The 23384-nt window shown below is 38.1% G+C and overlaps 1 protein-coding gene across 4 annotated transcripts in view; it reads right to left on the bottom strand.

Annotated features, from left to right (window-relative positions):
- WDR17 (WD repeat domain 17) overlaps nt 1–23384 on the bottom strand; it is an 88213-nt gene that overhangs the window by 9850 nt on the left and 54979 nt on the right. For all 4 annotated transcript variants that reach the window (XM_055123599.1, XM_055123598.1, XM_055123601.1 and 1 more), the window contains 12 exons: nt 21223–21372; nt 21007–21137; nt 20181–20306; nt 17315–17470; nt 13990–14054; nt 11238–11370; nt 10288–10379; nt 8178–8277; nt 6811–6950; nt 4944–4964; nt 3392–3503; nt 1008–1149 (listed from right to left, as the gene is read on the bottom strand). In XM_055123599.1, the coding sequence (XP_054979574.1) occupies nt 1008–1149; nt 3392–3503; nt 4944–4964; nt 6811–6950; nt 8178–8277; nt 10288–10379; nt 11238–11370; nt 13990–14054; nt 17315–17470; nt 20181–20306; nt 21007–21137; nt 21223–21372 (1368 nt within the window). The remainder of the gene's footprint in view (nt 1–1007; nt 1150–3391; nt 3504–4943; nt 4965–6810; nt 6951–8177; nt 8278–10287; nt 10380–11237; nt 11371–13989; nt 14055–17314; nt 17471–20180; nt 20307–21006; nt 21138–21222; nt 21373–23384) is intronic.

The following is a 23384-nucleotide window of genomic DNA, read 5'->3' on the forward strand; positions in this document are numbered from 1 at the left end:
TCTCTCCCATCAGCCTCCACCCCCACCCCCTGCTTGCCTCTATGGAAGGCACCTCTCTTTCTCTCTCTCTCTCTCCTCTCTCTCTCTCTCTCTCTCTCTCTCTGTCTCTCTCTGTCTCTTTTTCTCTATATATCTCTCTGTCTCTCCTTTTGGGCATTGTGGTTTGCAATACAGATACCGAAAGGATGTCCCCTTACCTACTTCAAACACTCAGTTTTTGTCCAGCATAACCATTCCCAGCTATTATTGTCATACTGGTCTCTTCTCTACCTTACCCACCCTCTGCCCCACATGCACTTGTGGTAGATTGCAAACATTGGCCAGTCCTCCTAGCCCCTGTTTTCCCTGGCCTTGGATATTAGTCTTCTACTATATACTTTTTATACACCACAAATGAATGCAGTCATTCTATATCTGTCCCTCTCTTGACTCATTTCACTCAGCAAGTCAACCCATTTATAAGCAAATTTCATGACCTCATTTTTCCGATCAGCTGCATAGTATTCCATCGTGTAGATGTACCATAGTTTCTTTATCCATTAGTCTGTTCTTGGTCACTCAGGTTGTTTCCAGAATCTGACTACTGTGAATAGTGCTGAACATCGGAGTGCAGATGTTGTTTCTGCTGTGTGTTGGCTGAATTCCTAGTGGAGGTAATTCTTTTCTGGACAATTCTGTCTACTTGTGTGTTTTTTGGTCAGAGCTAGCTGCTTGGAGATCACAGAGCTCTCTACACCTGTGGGTGATCAACACCTACTGGTGCTCAGCTAAATGACACCAGAGATTGACCTTGGGTTTTCACCCCTCGCTATCTTCCCTATTTCACTGGCTCTGTACTGCCTCTTATTTTCTAGATCCCGATTATTTACCCATCTTTGTGCTCCTGGATCCTTACAGATAGTAATCTCTCCTTTTTAAATTTATGATGCTGAGACCAATATCTAATATGAATGAAAAGATCAAATTAATGAGAAGATTTTAAATGAATCTATCAAGCCAAAACTTACCTTTTATGAAGTCAATACCAATTGGAAGAGCTTTTTCTGGTTCTTGACTTAATAAATAATACTTTACAGTATCAAATATATTGCCATCTGCATGAGCTAATTCAGCTAACTTCATGCATTCTTCTACCGTGGGAAGCTTGCACTAAAAAGCAATTGGTTTAGTGAGATTATCAATAAAATTTACAGGAATAAACATTATAACTAATTTATATTTTGATATGCATAGCAGTATGTTTTTCTTACTGCAGTTGCTCAAACTGAATGCAAATACAATAATCTGTATGAATATATAATTATGGAAATATTAATAATAATATTAGCTGCAGTGTCAGTAGCTTTTCATCACACAGCTACCCTATTGTCATAAAAATAAAAGATGAGAAAGTAAAATATTTTGGTTGTGAAATTAAAATTAGCTTGCAGTAAATTTCACTGAATGTCATTTTGCAAAAAATGTTGGGATTTGTTTTGGTTTAGAACAAATGAAACTCACCAGTGTTAAAATTTATTAAATGTCAAAATCATAAAAGGCATACATTAATATGTCCCCTACATCATATTTCATTTCCTCTGGCCTTTGAAATAATGCAATTGTAGTCCAAGTACAGGCAAAAAATGCATATTCTTTTAAAATTTTAACTTTGGTGTCCTGAAGTGTCAGAAAGCACACTTCAAAAGTTTTATTTCTATATATAGAAAACAATGATTCCATTTATTGTCTGAAATATTTTTTGTTATAACAATTTCTGAGGTATTTTTGTTATTTCTAATGTTTTAGTGTTAAAATTTGTTGGTTTGTTTCAAATCAACCCTTAAAAATAAATACTTTCATGCTCTGTCTCACCAGCATTTGGAAACTACTGGGACTTTTGCTTCTATTGTGAAAAAATATCACATAAGGTTTTTTTATGTGATATATCTTATGTGATATTTTTTCACATAAAGCTTAAGACAATGAGGCTTATCTAAAATACACAGGATAAGGTTTATCTAGAATAATACGGTTATCTCTTTTCTTTTTCTACTGTTTCTTCTCCTTCTTCTTCTTTTTTTGTTTTTGGACCACACCTGTCGATCCATGTTTAGGGGTTATTCCTGGCTCAGTGCTCCTGGCAATGCTCAGGGGGCCATATGGGAAGCTGAGGATTCTGCATGCAAGGCAAATGCCCCACGCACTGTACTATCTCCGACTCCTAGGGTCATCTCTTTTCTTCTTTCACGTTTCTCACTCTCGTTCCTTTTTTTTTTTTTACAAATAACCCTGATGACTAAGATGGCTAACTTATTAATTAATTTATTTATTCATTTCATATTTCCAGTTATTTCATTTTTATAAAAATCAAACATTGAGATCCCTCTATTTCTCTCTCTCTCTAAAAAAATTTCAATAGGGATGTGGGTCTTCATTTAGGTCTTTCAGTAAATACAACAAAAAGTATTTAATAAACACAATGAATAGCCCTTAGCATCTATAAATACTCATATCATTTTCAATTTAAATATCTATTTGTGTTTAAATTGAGTAGAGGGCCTGCCTTGGAGAGATAAAAGCTAGGGAAGCACCAAGACATACTGAGTCCACATCAAAAGGACTCTGTGACCTTGAGCGCAGCATATGGTGAAAAAAGATGATCTCATATATTCTGGGCTCCCTGCCAAAGTCTCAAAAGCCTTTTCTAGATTTTGACATGTGCTGCAAGTGGGTCTTCCCCTCAAAAGCAGCACTCCCCTTGCTGCGGCTGGGACCCTGCAGGGGGAACTCCAGACCCCAAAGGACAGATGTCTCTCTTTATGCTTAAATCCTGCATCATTTCCAGGCAGTTCATCACATTCCTCCTTTCACTGCCAAGTGAATTGTGTGCTTGGATCCTTGCTATGTGGATTTCCTCCCCAGTCAAGCCGGACTGCAGTTATAGGTGATTATCATCTTGACTCTCTACTTAGTCACTGCTTTTACTTTTTAAGCTCCCCAGAAAACAGAATTGGCCGAAGTTCTCAACCCATGAACTCATTCAGGCATGTTCTTACCTCTTCTGAGTTTACTTTATGTGTAATATAGGCATAATACCCTCTGCCTTTATGGGCTTCATAAGAACTGCGTGAAATACAAATAGATACTTAAATTGAAAACGATTTTGAACATCTGTAAATGCTAAGTGCTATTTATTGCTGTTCATTGTTATCCATTAAATATATTTTTGTTTCATTGAATACATAGAATATATTTTCAAAATACACTGAAATATATATTTGTTGTATTTATTAAAAGACCTGAAATGAAACATATATTTGTCTCCCTGTGAGGGCTTCTATTTGTGCTACCTAACAACAGTTATAGCATAGCACTGAATTCTAAACTGGAATATTCAGTATTGCCCACATACCTTCTCATGAAGATCATTAATCTCTTCTGTACATCCTGGATAAAAAGCACAAAGTTTTACTAACTGTAGTTCATTATTAGGAGTCATTAGAAGAAGATCAGCTGCCAAGTTCCTATTCATTGAACAAGGAGGAAACTTTAATTAAAATAATTTGAAACTAACATTTAGAACGATTTCAAAGAAAGGCTATTATACCTCCTATGCTCTCCAATTTACATGAAAATTAGTAATTTCCTACTTAACAATGAAACTCACATAAATGTAAATTATGAAAACTAAAGGGCATGAATAAAAAACATTCTAAAATTTTGAAAGTTTTAAAAGTCTATACCAAATCTATGCATTGATAATTAGCTTTGTTATAAAATAATTTTGTCATCAAATGAAGTCATTTTAGACATTCTTTAGAATTATAAAGCATGCTTTCTGAAAGATAATTCTACTTTTGTTACACTTGTTTGCCAACAACAGAAATTATATTAATCAGCTCATTACAATCTGTATACAATAAAGCTCTATGTTTAAACTTTGGGATAGTTTTCCCAGTTCTTAAATTTCAGGTACAAATTAACACACAAATCTGCAAATACAAAATTTAGTTTTTAAAAATATATTTTCTAAAAATTAAAATTTTCAAAATTTTGATAAATGTGACAAATTATTTCAAACGTTTGAAAAGAAGGCATTTAAAATGAAATGAATTGGGGTCGAGACAGTACAGTATATATTATATAATGATACAGAAAAACCAAACTAACTCTAAAATTTCTTTATCAAAACAAGCAGTTTCATTTAACTGAGAGCGCTATAGTTTTGCACCACAGTTTATCTAGGAGTGGAGAGATAGCACAGTGCGCAGGGCGCTGGCCATACATGTGACCAAGCGAGATTGAATTCAAGGCATCCCCTATGGTCCCTTGAGCCTACCAGGAGTGAATACTGAGCATCACCGGGTGCCCCCCTGAAAACATATAAAAGCCACAATTTATTATATGATTTTAACCTAAACATCATGAGTGATTTTTGTACCTAGGTTATAATTTGCATAACTGCAAATTCTCATTATTTGCAGGTATGCTCTATGTGCTAGACCTTATATAATTCATTGATATTATGTGAATCTTATTTTAGGGGTGGGGAGCCATCCACAGCAGTGCTCGGGGCTTCCTCCTGGCTCTGTGCTCAGGGATCACACCCTAGTGGGACCCCAGGAACCATATATGGTGCTCGAGATCAAACCCAGGTTGGCTGCAAACTTGCCTCCTGGCTATACTTTCTCCCCTCCCCTGATGTGGACCGTTTTTTATCAGGGCTCTGGACTCCCACGCATGCTCTGTCTGGCTATTCCTTCTACAGGTCAGGAAGCTACAGGGCTCTTGGTATTACGGGACCACATCACACAAGTGAGGCAAGTGCCCAACCCCTGGAGACATCCTCAGTGAAGTAGAAACGAAGAAAAACAGTTAATGAGCACTTCTCCTAAGACAAGCTAGTCTAATAATAAAAATATAAATTAAAAAATCAAACTTTTAAAAATAAAACTGGTGTGTACCTGTATCCAACAGATGGAAAGCTAAAAAGAAATTAAATATAAATACCATGATTAGGCAAGAGGAAACCAGAAGCAAACTTTTACCAGTAAATGTGAAAGATGAGTAACAGTCTTGGTTTATAAAATTATGAATACTCTTTTGGGAATATGTACCTCTTTTAACACTGATTCTTTTAATTTGCGGAGCATTACTAATAGCTATGAAGTGATAGATCTCCTGTACAAATCAACCTGATCAGCACTGTGTTTCAAAATTCGAATTGCATCTTAGTGTCTGGCATACTCATGCATGGATATTCAAAAAGACTCCAGAGTCCTCTTCCTTTCGTTACAATGAAAGAGAAGTTTGTTTTATATCAAAAGGAACTAAGACACTTAATTATATTCAAGATTTTATTTATTTCAGGCTGAAAGATTTTAACCCATCTCTTAAAATGAATCTGTGAATCTGTTTTTTTAAAAAAAACAAGTCACTTTAAGAAAAGGAACTAATTTCATTTGATGTAGATAAGAGGATGCCTTTTAGCATGTAGTCTGTCACCTCTGTAATGAATAGCTAGAGCCACACCTCATGCTATGGGATGGGTGGAGGCAAGTTATGGTAACTGCCATTAAGACAATCCTTACAGGGAAAACTAGGTATTCTTGGCAATTAGGCAGCATTAGATAGAATTATATCTAAGACTGATGGTAGACCCCACTACATTTTCTTGGGGGGAAGAAACTTTCATTCACTAAGGCATGGTTAAAATTGAGAGGAAGTGTTGTTCCCCCATATTTGTAAAACACCTCATTCCCAATACAATAGTTTTTGGAGGTAGAACCTCTGACAAGGTGATTAGGCAAAGTCTTTGGAAATGGGATTACTGAAGTCTTACTAAAATTATCCTTATTCATTATACATAGGTTATGTATATAATAATTTTTTGTGCATAGCATAATTTCTGTTTGTTTTTATTTTGGGGTCACACACAATAGTGCTCAGGGCTTACTACTGGTTCTGAACTCGGGAATCACTGCTGATCCATGGGGCACTATATTTGGTGCCAGGGACCAAAACCGGGTCAGTTGCATGCAAGGTATGTGCCCTACCTGCTTTACTATCACTCAGGTCTGAAATATCATCCTTTCTAAAGGTGTCTCTATGTGAAGGACTCTCTGCCCAATAAGCAGTGCTCTTCAGAAGGGAACAGAATTCCATTGTTCATTCAGGAACTGTCCAATGTATGTCCCCAGGGTTGGGGGCAAATGGCCTGCTCCAAATTCACAGTGAAATCATCTTTGTTATTACTTTTTATTCAAAAACTGACTTTATTTTCCAAGCCTTAAATTAAGACATAAGACTACACACAAGCATACAGTGTGAAAAAGTATAATCTTGATAATCTGTGCTATTACATTCAATATTTTGATGAGTCTTTCTGTGCTTAATTATTATACAGTTACAATTGGGTAACTTCAGAACAGATCACAGGGCTGGGGCAATAGCACATCGGGTAGGGCGTTTGCCTTGCATGCGGCCGACCCGGGTTCGATTCCCAGCATCCCCTATGGTCCCCTGAGCATGGCCAGGAGTAATTCCTGAGTAAAGAGCCAGGAGTAACCCCTGTGCATTGCCAGGTGTGACCCAAAAGCAAAACAAAACACAACAGATCACAGTCATTTCATTATAGAGCCACGGTAGATTTCACTATTACTCCAGCCTCATATGGTCATTTCCTTCCCACAATTTAATTTTACATGCATCAATGATTATGTATAAATAAGCATACCTTCTCCCGACATATGTCTTTGAAAATCTCATTTATAATATTTAAAAAGTGTACAACTCAGTATAAAATTTTCCTTTCCATTGAGGAATGCTTACCATGTTGGAATCATCATGCATTTCCTTGCCAATAATTCTAGGGCATAGTGGGTTGCTGTTGCGGCTGAATCTCCCAGCACTGTGCCCACACAGACGGCCAATTCCAGTTCATTCCCACGAATCAGGTACGCCATAGCAAGCTTGCTCAATAAGAAATAATTTCTTCAGTATTATACAATAATTATCATTAACCCTAAAGCCAATCTAAGGAAAAATGAAAGACAGACTCTACACTTTAACTTAAAATGTTCTTCATTAGTGTGTCAAATGGGAAATATCTTAAAACTATAATTCATGAAGACATCTTCATAAGCACTAAAAATTTATTTTATTGGTATTTCCTCTAATAATCCTAACAACCATATGTAAAAAATAATGAATGTATTCAGTTTTTAATTTTAGAGCTGAAGACATTTGAGACTCAGAAGTTGGATGATGTGCTCAAAGAAATTATGGGAGATAAATGGCACTCAAGTTGGGTCTTCTCAATACACAAGACTTTACTGCTGCTTCTCACATATGATAGAATTACTTAAGTCAGATTGTTACTAACATGTTTCTTGTGATAAAAATAATAGGGTTAAGGAAGGAAGGAAAGAAGGAAGGAATGATAAAGGGAGGGAGGGAAGGAAGAAAAGAAGGGAGGGAGGAGGGAGGGAAGGGAGAGGGAGGGAGAAATGGGGGAAGGAGGGGGAGGGAAGAAAAGAGGAAGGGAGGGAAGAAGGAAGGAAGGAAGGGAGGAAGGAGGGAGAAAGGGAGGGAGGAAGTACGAAAAAGAGGAAGGGAGGGAGGAGTGGAAGGAAGAAAGGAAAGAAGGGGGATGGAGGAAGGAAGGAAGGAAAGAAGAAAGGGAGGGAGGGAAAAAGGAAGGAAAGAAGAAAGGGGGAGGGAAGAAGGAAGGAAAGGAGAGAGGGAAGAAGAAAGGAAAGAAGGAAGAAAGGGAGGGAGGGAGGGAGGGAGGAAGAAAGGGAGAAAGAGAGAAAGGGGTGTGTTTCAGGTGTGCTTATTGGATATTAAGTTTACTCAGACTTTGAATAGATCTGATAACCAGACCTGATACAGGAAAGTATTTTCCCCCCACAATATCCTAGCACATCTTAAGAGATTTTCATTCATATCAAATATTTTGAAACATTGTACCTCAATGGCTGGAGTGGTAGCACAGTGGGTAGGGCGTTTGCCTTGCACATGGCCGACCTGGGTTTGATTCCTCCGCCCCTCTCGGAGAGCCCGCCCGCATGGCAGAGCCTGGCAAACTACCCATGGTGTACTGGATATGCCAAAAACAGTAATAGCAAGTCTCACAATGGAGACGTTACTGGTGCTGCTCGAGCAAATCGATGAACAGTGCTACAGTGCTACAGTACCTCAATATCATCTACAGCTAGGTGGCAACACGCAGCCATCACGGCCCGGCCATCCTGAAAATACCATTCTGCCAGTTCTTTACTCACTCGGTGCAGGAGTCTAGGAAGAAAGGAGAATTCTATATAAATATTTTTTTAATTCTATATAAATACTATCCCATCCAAAGTTAAAGAGCACTCTATAAAGATATGGCACCAAATTGGATTTACTCTGGTATCTGATTAAGGTATCAAGCCTGATTTGGGAGGAAAGTCAAGAGAAGTTTTTCTTAGCGGATGAGCTGGGAAGTCCCCCAAATGCATACTCTATCGGCTGAAGGAAAGTCTTGCTTTCAAACTTCGCCATCATACATTGAATAATTTATGATTAAGCTATAAGAAAAAAAAACCTTAGAAGAAATACAGGTTAGAGTGGAATTTTTAAAAATTAGTATTTGTTTTTTAATGGCAAGTTTAGAAATGGCAGAGAATATAAGAAAAGAACCAGGGAGAAATACATTAGTCCCAACAGAGATTTTTTTAACTTGTTAATAGCCCTAACATTTCAAACATCATAATAGGAGCCACAAAAATAGAGGAGTGAAGGTACAGTATCAGATTTTTAAAAAGGATTAAACAATATGCAAAATTTCCCATTTTAGGCTTGGGGGACAGAATGGGATTAAGGTGCTTGCCTCAAATATGGTTTACCCCATTCAATCCTTGGCACCACATATATCCCCAGCGCATTGTCAGGTGTGACCCCAACCCACTCCCCAAAATCTCCCCAAATTGTCCATTTGAATTTATTTTTTAATATTGTGGTCATAGGATTATGAATGTCATCGTGCTGTTATTATGCTATCTCAAAGTGAAGCACCAATAGCAGCAAACCTTCTTTTCCCCGATATTTTATTTCTGTATATGATCATTTTTGAGGAATTTTGGTGTTTTATTAATAAATCTTGGCATTTCACCTAGAATCATTTTTAATAATTATTATTCAATTTTCTATTTATATAGAGAGAACAGAATAAAAATTTTATGACATTTTTATATTTTAAGTTAAGCTTAAAATAGTTAAGCTTAACTTATCTCCTCAATGTTTTGATTCTATAGTTTTATGAAGTCCATTAAAATGAAAAATCTTTAAACTTTTACAGTCCCGGGAAACACTGTGAGAGTAGAGCTCATGAATGGCAGGCTTTGATGGAGTCAAGAGTGCATGAAGGGGCCAGAGCGATAGTACAGCGGGTAGGGTGTTTGCCTTGCATGCAGCCAACCTGGGTTCAATCCCCGGCATCCCATATGGTCCCCCGAGCACCACCAGGAGTAACCCCTGAGTGCAGAGCCAGGAGTAAGCCCTGAGCATCGCTGGGTGTGACCCAAAAAGGGGAAAAAAAGAGTGCATGACAACCAGACATTAGGAAATCAGGTCCATTGCTCTTTTTCTGCTCAGTGAGTGTTTATGAAAATCTAGGAATACAGTGAGATCTAAGTGGTCAGAAAGTACAAAAAATATGTAGTCTTGCATTTCTGAAATTTGTAGAAAGAGTCATAGATTTTCAATAGAACCTGGGAAGTGGTCTACGGAACTGAGCTTTATCAAGAATGGGGCCATGGGGCAGATGGGAGGGACACTGAGGCAAGGGCTGGAGGGTGTTGCTAGAACACCACAAGACTGAAAACCCATCATCAACAGGATGGTAAAGCATCATGCTTCAAATCAAAAGATATGATATGGCTGGAGCGATAGCACAGCAGGTAGAGCGTTTGACTTGCATGCAGTCGACCCGGGTTCGATTCCCAGCATCCCATATGGTCCCCTGAGCGCTACCAGGAGTGATTCCTGAGTGCATGAACCAGGAGTAACCCCTGTGCAATGCTGGGTGTGACCCCCCCCCCCGCAAAAAAAGCAAATCAAAAGATACGAGACAAAAACTATGTATGGGCTGTGTCTCGGTGCCGGCTATTCATCCTGAGATACACTCAGTAGTAGAAGTTGCTCTGTGGTGAGAAATGCACTTTGAGAGAGGAAACTTTTGTATGGAAGGATCAAACACACAGACCTCCAAAGAAGAAAAGCGAGCACAGCAAAACGTGGACTTTAAACAAGGACTAAATTGCTCACTCATTAAAATCTTCCTTGTAGGTCTCATCAGAACAGGAAGGTCCTTTGGGTGTAGAAACATGTAGGCTTTGCATATTCCCCTCACAAGCAGCCTGGAATCAAGGGCAACCGTCAGTTATTCTTTAGCTACTTGTTGATACTTGGACAATTCAGACTATTCTCAGTAAATTATACTTAAATCATGCTTGGGGTTTCTACTGAAATTTGGAGGACAACCTGCAATTTTGAAAGAAATGGAAAATAGTAACTCCACTGTATCAAAATGAAGCTGTACTAGAAAGAGTTATTCAAACACACACACACACACACACACCACACAACTGTTCTCATAGAGATACTCTTGTATCTAAAAGACTGGAGAAAGAGAACAGTGGTGAAAGTGTTCGTTTTGCAAGTGGCCAATCCTTAGATGGTTTCTATCCCCAGAACCACATCTATCCCCAAGAACCTCCAGAAGGATGCCTGAACACAGAGCCAGGAGTAAGACTTAAGAAAAGCCAGATGTGGGGCTAGAGCAGTGGGTAGGGTGTTTGCCTTGCACGCAGCTGACCCGGGTTGATTCCCAGCATCCCATATGGTTCCGTGAGCATCGCCAGGGGCAATTTCTGAGTGCAGAGCCAGGAGTGACCCCTGTGCATAGCCAGGTGTGACCCCTGTGCATAGCCAGGTATGACCCAAAAAGCAAAAAAAAAAAAAACTCAGATATGCCTCCCCCAAAAAATATTTCCCTAAAAACCAAGAAAAATATTTAAAATATATTCAGTTCAAAGCAAAGACTGAATAAAGATCATACTGAAACGTATGGTTGAAGGTATGTAGATCATAGTGGCTTTAAGACAAGGCACAGAGGATATTGTAAATAACAGATGGTGTCGTTAAAGCTAGTGGGTCTTATCTGCTCTATGAATCGATCCACAAATGCATGCAACATCTATATTTAATGGTCGTACCTGTGCAACAAGCAAAGCTTCTTTAAGTTGACCTCTTGACATAAAAAAATTGACTAATTTTTTCACATCACCAACAGCTATGCAATAAGGAATAACATCATCCTTATCTTCCTGGATTAGTTGATCAGCTCTCCTAATAAAATAAGAATTTATTTTTTTACAGAAAACTTCAGTGTTTCCAGCTACACTGTATTTTTCTGAATGAGACCTAAAATTTACAGATTTCATAAAGCCATTTTTAAAAAGACATTTTATAATACTATCATATATGCAAGACAAAAGTTTTCTAAAATAATAAAAATGATAGCTATTTTCCTTTAGAACACTACATAGTTTCATAACCCAAATGCGTTGACCGTTTCAGGTCTTTAAATCAGTGTAATTTACTCAGTTGATTGAAATGTATTTAGCTGAAAATAAGTCACAAAGTAGGTCTCTGTGATGGTTCAGTACATATGTGGTATAAGTATGTCTATTAAAGACATAACACTTTTCAGTGTGTTAGCAAGAATAACAATGACTAGTCTTTAAGTATAAACAGCTTAAAATCAACTTAAAAGAATAATATAAGGATATAAATAATAACAAAATGTAAACAATGTAGATGACCCTAAGCAAGATTTAAAAAATAATGATGATGCAAGGTGTGTAAGGATGAAAAGAGGATCCTGACTCAGTTGTTGACTCTATCCTTCAATGACTGACATTATCTGCAACTGACCATGTTGCTTTTTCCCTTCCTAAATTACAGGTAGGCTGGAGCGATAGCACATTGGTAGGGCATTAGCCTTGCATACGGCCTACCCGGGTTGATTCTTCCGCCCCTCTAGGAGAGCCTGACAAGCTACCAAGAGTATCTCACCCGCAAGGCAGAGCCTGGCAAGCTACCCGTGGTGTATTTGATATGCTAAAAACAGTAACAAGTCTCACAATGGAGACATTACTGGTGCCTGCTCGAGCAAATCAATGAGCAATGGGATGACAGTGATACAGTGATACAGAAATACCAGTTAAGTTCCTTGATGTTTAATTTTTAGTTGCCCTAAGAATAATCTATTAAATCACTCAATCTAACCACTAATCTTTACGTGAGTATACAAGACATTTTTTATACTTTCGCCCACTCATTGTTAAGAGGTTCCAGTTGGTTTTCATTCTGTGGTCCTGGTTTTTGTCACAATTGTTTAGTTGTAGTCTCATCCCTGTTATATACATGAAACTTGGGTCTAGAAACTTCCAATCTATCTCTTCAGATTGTTGGGACTCTAAAACAAAGTTATAAGTTATGTAGAAACCAACTGTGCAACTAAGAATAAGAGAAAATTGGATTTTGATTTTTAACTGAGGATGAAACATAGTTTTGTGAAATAAATATCCTTTACTAACTTAATATGCTAAGGTTTCACTGGGATAATAGTATTCACAATTGTTCAGTGATGGTGTGTGGAGTTCTTAGAGTTTAGCATAAGAATTCTGTTGTTTGGAGTTTGGAGTTTGCTGCTTGCATAACATCATTGGGAAAGTAGTTGCTGAGGACAGTTTTGATTTCATGCTTCAAATCTGACAAATTTTGATTTATTTTGATTTGTACATATGAGCTGCAACTTTTTTTCTAAACCATGTCCTATAGGAAAAAAATCAAAATGTTTTATTTTTATTGACAGAAGCAAGGTTATTATTTATTAAATAGCATTTTATTGACTGAACAGTGAGTGGTACATAGGGAGCAATAATTAAACATGTGTTGAATAAATAAAGAATTGTCTCATAAGGTGAGTTGTGCTTTATGTTTTTGTGTCCTTCAAGAGATGAGCTGAAGCATGATCAAATGGAATCTCTAAATGTAACCTTATTTGGAAGTAAGGTCTTTGCCACTATCATCAGTTAAACTGAATTCAGGTAAACCCTAAACCTCATGTTATTGATGTCCTTATAAAGAGAGGAAATGTGGGCATAGAGACACACAGGGGACACTACAATATCACCACACGGGACACACATGGGACACCACAATGAGGATGGAGAGGTGTAGCTAGAAGCAAAATGATACTTTAGTTGCCAATCAGAATCAAATGTGCGGGGAGAAAAAGGAGTGTTTTATGTTTTCTTTCTCAGAATCTTCGAAGAAATCAGTCCTGTCAACAATTTTGCCTCAGCTTGTGGCATCTAAATTTCTGATAGAATAAACTTCTATTGTACTAAATCACTTAGCTTTCAGTGCTTTGTTATAACTGCTCCAGGAAACTATTACACCACAGGAAAAATCGTATTTCTTTATGGCATTCTAAGGCTATGGTCTTAGTTAAGCTTGTTCTATGGTAACTCTTTTTTTTCTTTCAATCATCAGAACCTCATTTGCATCCACAGAGAAGTGGCAACATTTCAAGTCTACATGAAAAATTTGAAGATCGCTTCCTAGGGTTAGTAGTCTATGAACTTCTTTTTTTTTTTTTTTAAAAAAAAGGTCTTTCCACTTATATTTCAATAGCACATCTGAACAGCATAAAATACTAATGACAGATCTCCACTGTCAGGAGAAAGCTGCCTTCATCTATCTTTATCAGGTCAACTATTAGGCTATCAAAAGAAATCAAAACTAATTTATTTATCATATCACAAGATAGATTTTCAGTTATGATTTGAGACAACCTAAGGATTAAAAAAAAATCTCAAAACATACCATTATAGTTATATACTGCTTTAATTTCAAACACTTAAAAAACTCTATTTAGACACAGCTGCTCTGTCTTACCTCTGCATTAATTTCTTCCAATATTTCACAGAGACACCTGGCGCAATTGACAAGGCTTTGTCCCACTAGTAAGGAGGGAAGAGCAGAAACATGCTAACGTCATTGCACTATCTTGAGAAGTGAGTCACTGTCAACAGTACTAGGAGCACAGGAGCATATGCTGCTGAGGATTAAATCTGGAGTTCCCAACTGCAAAGCATGTGCTCCAGCCCGTCGAACCATTTCCCTGGTGGCATTAACTTAATAAACTTATATTTTATACACATACAGACACACACACAATGTAAGTTTTTAGAGTACTTGAGTTTCTAAAAATAGTTTTGTATTCTAGCTCATAAATTTTACAGGATATAAATATTATATTTAAACTAGAATCTGTAAATTATATTAATGAGTAAATAAAATCTCAAAGCTAAAGATTGAAAGTGTAGTTAAAAGAGGACAAGAAAAAGAAAGAAGGTGGGCATGTGTGGAAAAGAGTTCAGCCTATGGCTTGGAAAATACTTAAACTCACTTACAATACACTAAAGTAAGTTATTTTGTGCTATTCTATGTTTTGTATTCAAATATGGAAAATTTTATTTCACTATTATATTTAGTGAATTAATATCTGTATTTTAATTAATGCCTTTGATTTTTGCTAATCATTTTTGGAAATTTTATTTATTCTGATTTTTTAAAATAATTGATAATATCTGCTTCATATTTAAAATGTTTAAAAAACGGAGGCTAGAGTGATAGAACAACTGGTAGGGTACTTGGTTGCACATGGCTGACCCAGCTTTAATCCCTGGCACCCCATAGAGTCCCCCAGCCCACCAGAAGTGATTCTGGAATGTGGAGCCAGGAGTAAGCCCTGTGTACCACTGGGTGTGATCCAACCCCCTCAAAAAATGTAAAAATAAATTAAAAAGCTAGAAAAACATATTCAAGAAATTAACTATTTTATCAAGAATGATTGTGACTGTTATTTGAAAATACAGACCTCGCCAAATCAAAGGGTTAAATGGAACTGAGAATACAACATTGTGAAATTCAACTACATGAATCAAAACACCATTATAATAAAATCTCTCCCAAAACAATAGAATTCTACTGCAATTAAGGCTATAGAAATTGGTAATTAGGAGACACTAAGTCAAATTTCAACTAGATACATTTTAATATTTATTATTTAAATTTCTGCCTTAAAAAAGCTAACCTAAGTTAAGTGTGAGGATATGTTTGTCCTAATTTTAATAAAGATGAGCATAAATGTGGATCAAATTAACTTGGAATCCCTCAAGCTCAATTAAAGCATGGCTTATGAGTGAAAAGAGAAACAATTTTCTAATCTCTATGCATTACTGTTTTAGAAACAAACTGTTTATGAAAAAACAACACATAATTGTAAGGATAATCATATTTCTAAAACATTACAAGCATATCTTTCTGGACATTAAATTCACTGATGAAACTACAGAACAATATATTCACAAAGTTCTTTATATGTTACCTAATTAAAGTAGATTTACCTTACATTCTAACTCAAAGTGACTTTAAATTTTATATGCACAAAGAAAGAATGTACTATTAGAATGTGTTTATTCCTTTCCTCCTTGACTTGTTTGATTTGGGGGCCATACCTCGTAATGCTAACACCTTCCTCCTGGCTCCGTGCTCAGGTCTCACTTCTGAAGTGCTCAGAGACCCGATGTAGTGCTGGAAAATGCACTTGGGACAGTCACAAGCTTATCACCTATGCTCTCTCTCTCTGGCTCAACGTGTTTGAAGGGGCATGTGGAGTGTCAGGTATGCAGTCTAGGGATGCACATCCCTGGCCTCTCCTAGAATTCTGATGTTCTTTAAAATAGTAACGCTTACCTCAAACCCTTACTTCTTTGCAAGTAAAAATTTTACATTATTCCTATATTACTTTTTAGTCTGCAATGCTGTATCATTGCTTATTAAATCACATGTTCTATTATTCTAGGTCAAGCAGTAACTCATTGTCTCTAATGGATGGGAAAATTAAAGGGGAAGTTAAATTTAAGTATGACGTATTTTAATGTAAGTTAGAGATTACTTTTCCTTCATAGTATCGGTGTGTTCTTAACATCATATTTTGGAATCATAAAATTATCCATCCTAGTGTTTTTGAAAGTACTTATTCAATCTATAAAATGAGTTCATGTGCATCTAAACTTTACAGTGGTGCAAAAAAACCCTTTTGAACTAAAGTATAGATGCAGAAAAAAGAAAAACTTAAATTTTTCAATTACTGAATATATACAAGTAACCAGCATCTATCAGAATTCTCTCTGCAATTTTGTTCCATTTTGTTTAGTACCCATCTCTCAAAAGATACCACCATGTAGAATTATTTTAAAAGCATAGATTCACCCTAACCTACTTTTGGTAAATTTTGTTATTATGATTCAGTCCTTATAAAAACCAGAATATGCCTTAAGAGTATCTTTTAACAGATGATCCTCAATGGAAACCTTTCTTCTAGCCAGTGTGGAATTTATTCATGAGAAATAGTGTTAGCAAGTGGAATTCCCTATGGTTAAACTAGCCAGCATAATGATTTTTAAAAGAATCACAGCTTCTAGCCTGTGGCAAGGGTTTTCAAACTTTTGCATGCATGAGAATATCCTGGAGGGAGTATAAAAGCACAGATCGTAGGGTTCTAGCCCCAGTATTTCTTTTTTTTAATCCAATTTACAAAACAATCTTTAATTTCTTTTTTTCCCCAGACTTACAAGCTTTCATGATTGTGTTTCAGTCAAACAATGTTCAAGTATCCATCCTTCCACCAGTGCCCATTTTCCACCGCCAATGTTCCATGTATCCCTCTTCCCACCCCCTGCCTCTGTGGCAGGCACATTCCCTCTTACTCTCTCTGTCCTTTTGGGAGTTATGATTTGAAATACAGGTACCAAGCTAGCCCCAGTATTTCTGATTTTATAGATTTGGGATAGAAAATAGGTGCTTAGCAGTTCACAAGAAATTGCTGATGCCACTTGCCTGGAAATCTCTTATAGTCTAATATATATTCCCGATATCTGTTGGCAACAGTTAGACCTGGAAATCGAACAAGTTTCAAATCTAGCACAAATCAAATACTTAGACTACTTTATAATTAAAGTCACGTCATCAGGGCTGGAGAGACAGCAGAGCGGGTAAGGGGACCGCTGATCGTGTTAGCTGCCCGACATCCCATATGGTCCCCAGAGCACGTTAGGAGTGATTCCTGAGTGCAGAGCCAGGAGTAAATCCTGAGCAGAGCCAGGTGTGACCCCCCACCCCCAACACCAAATAAATAGATAAAAATTCACATTACCTCTCCCAGTTCAATCATAAGCTCGCAATATCTCTGAATTTGTCCCAGCCTCAAGTGTATTTCAGCAGCTTCCTTCAGTCTTTCCTCTTTAGTTGGGGCGCCGATGCCGCCACCAAATTTAGACATCTTGACGGTGGTTAGCTCTTGGGCTTCAGACTGGTTTAAAAGAAAATGGATTTTCCTAAATTTTGTTATACAAGGGCCATAGCAGATGATCAGGAAAGCCTTGCACATACGTTAACTGTATGCGATGCTGAAAATTAAATATTCTTACAAATTACTACTATTAATAAACTATGAAAGTTCTTTAAACATAATATTTTGGTAAGGATGGGGAAGAGGGGGTGACATTGAATCCCATATACTCAAAACTCTCTGGTATTGTGGAAACACAGTACAGGAGCCATAAGGTAATGAGTAACAAAGAGTAAAGAAGTAGTGAAAAAGATACCAAAAGGTCTTGAGTGAAAATAAATTAGTGTCTAACTCTTAAAAATTGCCTGGCAACAGCTTTATATGGATTCCAAGAAATATTTATAAATCATTATGCGTTCAGTTGGTGATTAGAGTACTTCTTTATGAAAGTAAGTTTTGAGGGCCAGAGAGATAGTAAAATGTGCAGGGCTCTTGCCTTTTATATAGCCAACCCAGGGTAGATCCCCAGTACCTTCTAGAACAGAGGGTAAGGTGCTTGCCTTATAATTAAGATTAAGTAGAATGCTATTAAATTTTAATGCCACTATTAAAATAGTCACTTCTGAGCACTGTCAGAAGTGATTCCTGAGGTACTGGAGTGATAGTACAATGGGTAGGGCATTTGCCTTGCATGCGGCCGACCTGGGTTCAATTCCTAGCATCCCATATGGTCCCCCGAACAATGCCAGGAGTAATTCCTGAGTGCAAAGCCAGGAGTAACCCCTGTGCATCACTGGGTGTAGCCCAAAAAGAAAAAAAAAAGTTATCTCTGAGCAGAGAGTCAGGCATAAATCCTGAGTACCACTGGGTATGACCCCCAAACAAAACAAATGAAAGGAAAAAGAGAGTACATTTCTTAAAACCATCATTTTTTAAAATCCTGGCACAAATTTCTTCAGATTCTAAAAGTTATCCATGGATCTTTCTTTCTTTCTTTTTTTATTTATTTATTTTTTATTTTTGGGTCAGGTAGGGTGCTTGCCTTGCACATGGCTGACCCAGGTTCGATTCCTCCATCCCTCTTGGAGAGCCCAGCAAGCTACGAGAGTATCCCTCCCACACGGCAGAGCCTGGCAAGCTCCCTGTGACGTATTCGACATACCAAAAACAGTAACAATAACAGGTCTCCTTTCCCTGACCCTGAAAGAGCCCCCAATCATTGGGCAAAACAAGTAAGGAGAGGCTGCTAAAATCTCAGGGCTGGGATGAATGCAGGCGTTATTGGCGTTCACTCGAGTAAATCGATGAACAACGGGATGACAGTGATGATGCTTTTTGGGTCACACCTGGCGGTACTCAGGAGTTACTCCTGGCTCATGCACTTAGGAATTACTCCTGGCGATGCTAAGGGGACCATATAGGATGCTGAGAACTGAACCCAGGTTGGCTGTGTGCAAGGCAAACACCCTACCCACTGTGCTATTGTTCCAGCCCCAAACCATTGATCGTTCAGGGCGAACATAGAAGCTATTTCTTTTCTCTGGTCTGCGGAAAGGTTGGTACTGCGTAAGACTCCAGGCATAAGGAAAATAACCGTTTTGTAGAGAAATTCATTAAGAACGAGGGGCTGGAGAGCTAGTGAGAGGGTTTAAGGCACTTGCGCTGCAGTAGAGCCAATTCCCGTTCAGTCAAGGCACAGCACATGGTCCGTTGGACACAAGCAGGGGTCACTCCTGAGCATAAAGCAGGAACAGAGCCTGATTATGGCTCTGAGCCCACCCCAAATCAATGCGGGGTAGAATGTGGTAATAAAAAACCCAGAATATAGTCGGCAAGCCCTCTGAGAGTAAAACCAGAGTGGTGCATATGTCACAATTGCCTGAAAATAGGGGGAAAATAAAGCATTTCAAGTAGTTTCAAGAGATCATTGACAAATTTTTATGAGATTCAACCCGTGAAAACCTATGGAAGTCCAAATTTCTGGATTGGAATTTACTTAAGGTTTATTTCTCTGGTGTTTACTCAATTTAACTCTACTAACTTTAATCATGAAAACTTAAAAAATTATTTTAATAGAGAAAAGGCACTTAAAAATTTTTTTTGAAGTTTCATGCTGAGTGAAATGAGTCAGATAGAGAGAGACAGACATAGAAAGATTGCACTCATCTATGGTATATAGAATAACAGAGTGGGAGACTAACACCCAAGAACTGTAGAAATAAGTACCAGGAGGTTGACTCCATGGCTTCGAGGCTGGCCTCACGTTCCGGGGAAAGGTCAACTCAGAGAAGCGATCACCAACTACATTGTAGTCGAAGGCCATGTGGGGGAAGAGAGTTGCGGGCTGAATGAGGGCTAGAGACTGAGCACAGCGGCCACTCAACACCTTTATTGCAAACCACAACAGCTAATTAGAGAGAGAAAACAGAAGGGAATGCCTTGCCACAGTGGCAGGGTGGGGTGGGGGGGAGATGGGATTGGGGAGGGTGGGAGGGACACTGGGTTTACGGGTGGTGGAAAATGGGCACTGGTGAAGGAATGGGTTCCCGAACTTTGTATGAGGGAAATATAAGCACAAAAGTGTATAAATCTGTAACTGTACCCTCACGGTGATTCTCTAATTAAAAATAAATAAATTAAAAAAAAATAAATAAAATAAAAAAAAAAAAAAAAAAAAAAAAAAGGGAAAAAAAAAAAAATTTTTTTTGAGGACATCAAACTACATACTTACAGTTCTAAATTTAATCAGATGTTTCAAATGCATTATTCCTTTACGGTAATTATGAGGAAGTAAGCTATCGTCTTGCCCTTTGATTACAGCAACTAAATTCCATAAATTGCCACTGACGCCTGGAGGCTGAAGAGACACAGATTTAATGAATACACACCTTAGAGAAGATTGTTACTTCAAAACTACGGCATAGGTATATTTAAAGTTAAAAATCAGTAGTGGGGCTGGAGTGATAGCATAGCGGGTAGAGCGTTTGCCTTGCATGCAGCCAACCCAGGTTCGATTCCCAGCATCCCATATGGTCCCCTGAGCACCACCAGGAGTAATTCCTGAGTGCAAAACCAGGAGTTACCCCTGTGCATCGCCGGGTGTGACCCAAAAAGCAAAAAAAAATAATAAAATAAAAATAAATTTTAAAAAATCAGTAGTAAAAATTAACAATGGAATTATTAAAATAATTTATGCCACTTAATGTTTTTTGGTTTCCAATGGGTCTCATTCCCTAGACCCTGAAAGAGCCTCCAATTTGGCACCACTAGAAAGGACGAGTAAAGAGAGGCTTCTAAAATCTAAGGGCTAGGATGAATGGAGACGTTACTGAGCACTCAAGAAATTCAACAATCAACGGGATGATGATGATGATGATGATGATGATGGTGATGATGATGATGATGATGATGATGATGATGATGATGGAGATGGAGATTATGGTCAGAGTGACTTGTGAATTGGGACGAGGCATGTAAGTAAGTAGTAAGATGACAGTGGTATAATGATTCATTTGGCTAAGAGGAAAACGTTCATGTTTAATTCTTGTAATACTCACTGATAAACATTCTGAAAACCACCTTAGTTTCTTCACTCGAGAATTACCGGTTAACTTCTCTATTTCTTGTTTAATATCTCTTGACACTTTACCACACAGCAGAGGAGGCGTACCTTGTTCAATAGCATAATCTGGAGAATTAACAAAAGTCAGTGAGAAAAGATCACGGAGAAAAGGAGCATGTGAAGGAAAATATAAGACGTGCATTTTCAGTACCAGTGTTCCCGAAGATTTCATCCCAAGATCTGTCTGCCAGAATATTTATATATATAGGCGTAATTAAAGGTGTTAACGACCAGAGTCTCACTGTGGAATCACGGGAGCAAGATGCCATTGTGAACGGGCGGCTGGGATGACAGGTTAACCCTGGTGGAAAGAATAAGCCTATTTGAACTGAAGCAATAGTGAAAAAACATTTTTTTTTAGTTTAGTTCTTTATCAGCTTAGAAGATGAGGTTATAGACAACAGGAAGAAAGATTCACAGAATGATAATACCCTATCTTAAAATGGCATTATCTGGGTTTGGTAAACAATCCTTAATTTTTTACTTTCTGACCACTTATTTTTCACTGTATTCCTAAATTTTATGAAAACTGAGACTGAGACGAGAAAGAGAAATGAAGCTAATTTCCTAATGTCTTTTTCTCATGAGTTGTTGATCCCACCCAAAGCCTACCATTCATGAGTTCTTGAAACATGAGAATGTTTCCCTTGACTGTAAAAATTTAAAGATTTTTCATTTCAATGTACCTCCTAAAACTATAGAATTGAAATTTTGAGGAAATATGTCACTATCTTAACTGAAAGTATAAACATGTGACAATATTTTATTCTATTTTCTATTTGTGAATATATTAATATATTAAATATATTAAGTTGATTAGCATGCCAGAGTATTGTTCATTATTGGAATTAACCAGACAAATTGCTCCACCAGCTAAGAATAGCCATGCACCACCACCCACGAAATCAAGAAAGAGCTATCAATCTGACAATCCTGTCCGTGTCCGGGCTGGTGAGATTTCCCTGGATGGTGGGTGGGAGCTTTGGTTTGGGCAGCACGGCAGCTGGTTTGCAAAAAAAGTAAGATGTTATGAAGAATATGCAGGACCCCAGCAAATAATGTGGACCATGTCACGGAAAGACATTGGACACAGAAAACCGTGAAGAACCAATAGAGAAGGCAGAGTCTCTTGCACCCGTCCCTGGCTGTCTTCACTGGGGCTCCTTAGAGAAGGGTGGGTTGAGTTTCCCTCCCCGCCCCAAGCCAAGCGCCCTGGCAGCTGAAGACCTCCGGGACCCAGCCACAGCCATGCTCAAAGCCACTCTCCACACGTTCCGACAAGCCTCATGCATGAAGGAACCGGCAGAAGAATCCAGGTGTGTAGGACCCGGGGCTGAGATCTCCAAGCCTGCTTGGATCGGGACTGGGCCTCCTCCACCCAGATCCCCCATTTTCCAGTAGCTTGGCAGCCACACCCAGAAACTGTCCCCTGTGCCCTGTAATCCCATCAACGGCCAAGATTCAGAGACTATAAAATAAAGATCCCAGAAGTGCGCAGCCACATTTGCAGCCATATGACCTCTTAAAGCCTAGTTCTCCCTCTCGGAGAACCTGGCAAGGTACTGAGAGCCTCCTGCCCGCACAGCAGAGCCTGGCAAGCTCTCTGTGGTGTATTTAATATGCCAAATAAAGTAACAATGATGTATCTCATTCCCCATACCCTGAAAGAGCCTCCAATGCAGTACCACTGGGAAGAATGAGTAAAGAGAGGCTGCTAAAATCTCAGGACTAGGACAAATGGAGACGTTACTAGTGCCCGCTCGAGCAAATCGACGATCAATGGGATGACAGTGATACAGTGACAGTGATTAAGTTGATTAAGCAGAAGACAGCCAATCATAATACCAACAAGGCATACTGTAATGTGGGAAGGTGGTAATAAAGAGCAAGTGGGAGAAATGCTATTAGATGGTGAGTGAAATACCTTTCCATTCAGAATGGTAGGGAATGGGATTTTCCTCAGTACTCAGTACCACACTATCTCAACTGGAAAGACACTGGGGCAAAGAATACGGTTAAAATGGTATGTTGGTGTTATATTCTAAAAATGATTTTAAATGATTTTTTCCCTTTTGAAGTTTCCATGATTTACACTACAGTGACAGTTTCATGCAAACACTGTCTCAATACCACACTCTCACCCGAGTGTCTACTTCCCACCACCAATGTCCCAAGAACCTACTGACTGACTTGTATTAAGCTTTGGGTGCTATAATGAGTAAAGTGATGTGCAGATAAAAGAAATACAATTTACCATGTCCAGCTAATTATATTACATTTTTAATGTTTTATTAAAAACAGAAATAAAACACT

The sequence above is a fragment of the Sorex araneus genome, chromosome 1, assembly GCF_027595985.1.
Source record: "Sorex araneus isolate mSorAra2 chromosome 1, mSorAra2.pri, whole genome shotgun sequence".
Lineage (NCBI taxonomy): Eukaryota > Metazoa > Chordata > Mammalia > Eulipotyphla > Soricidae > Sorex > Sorex araneus.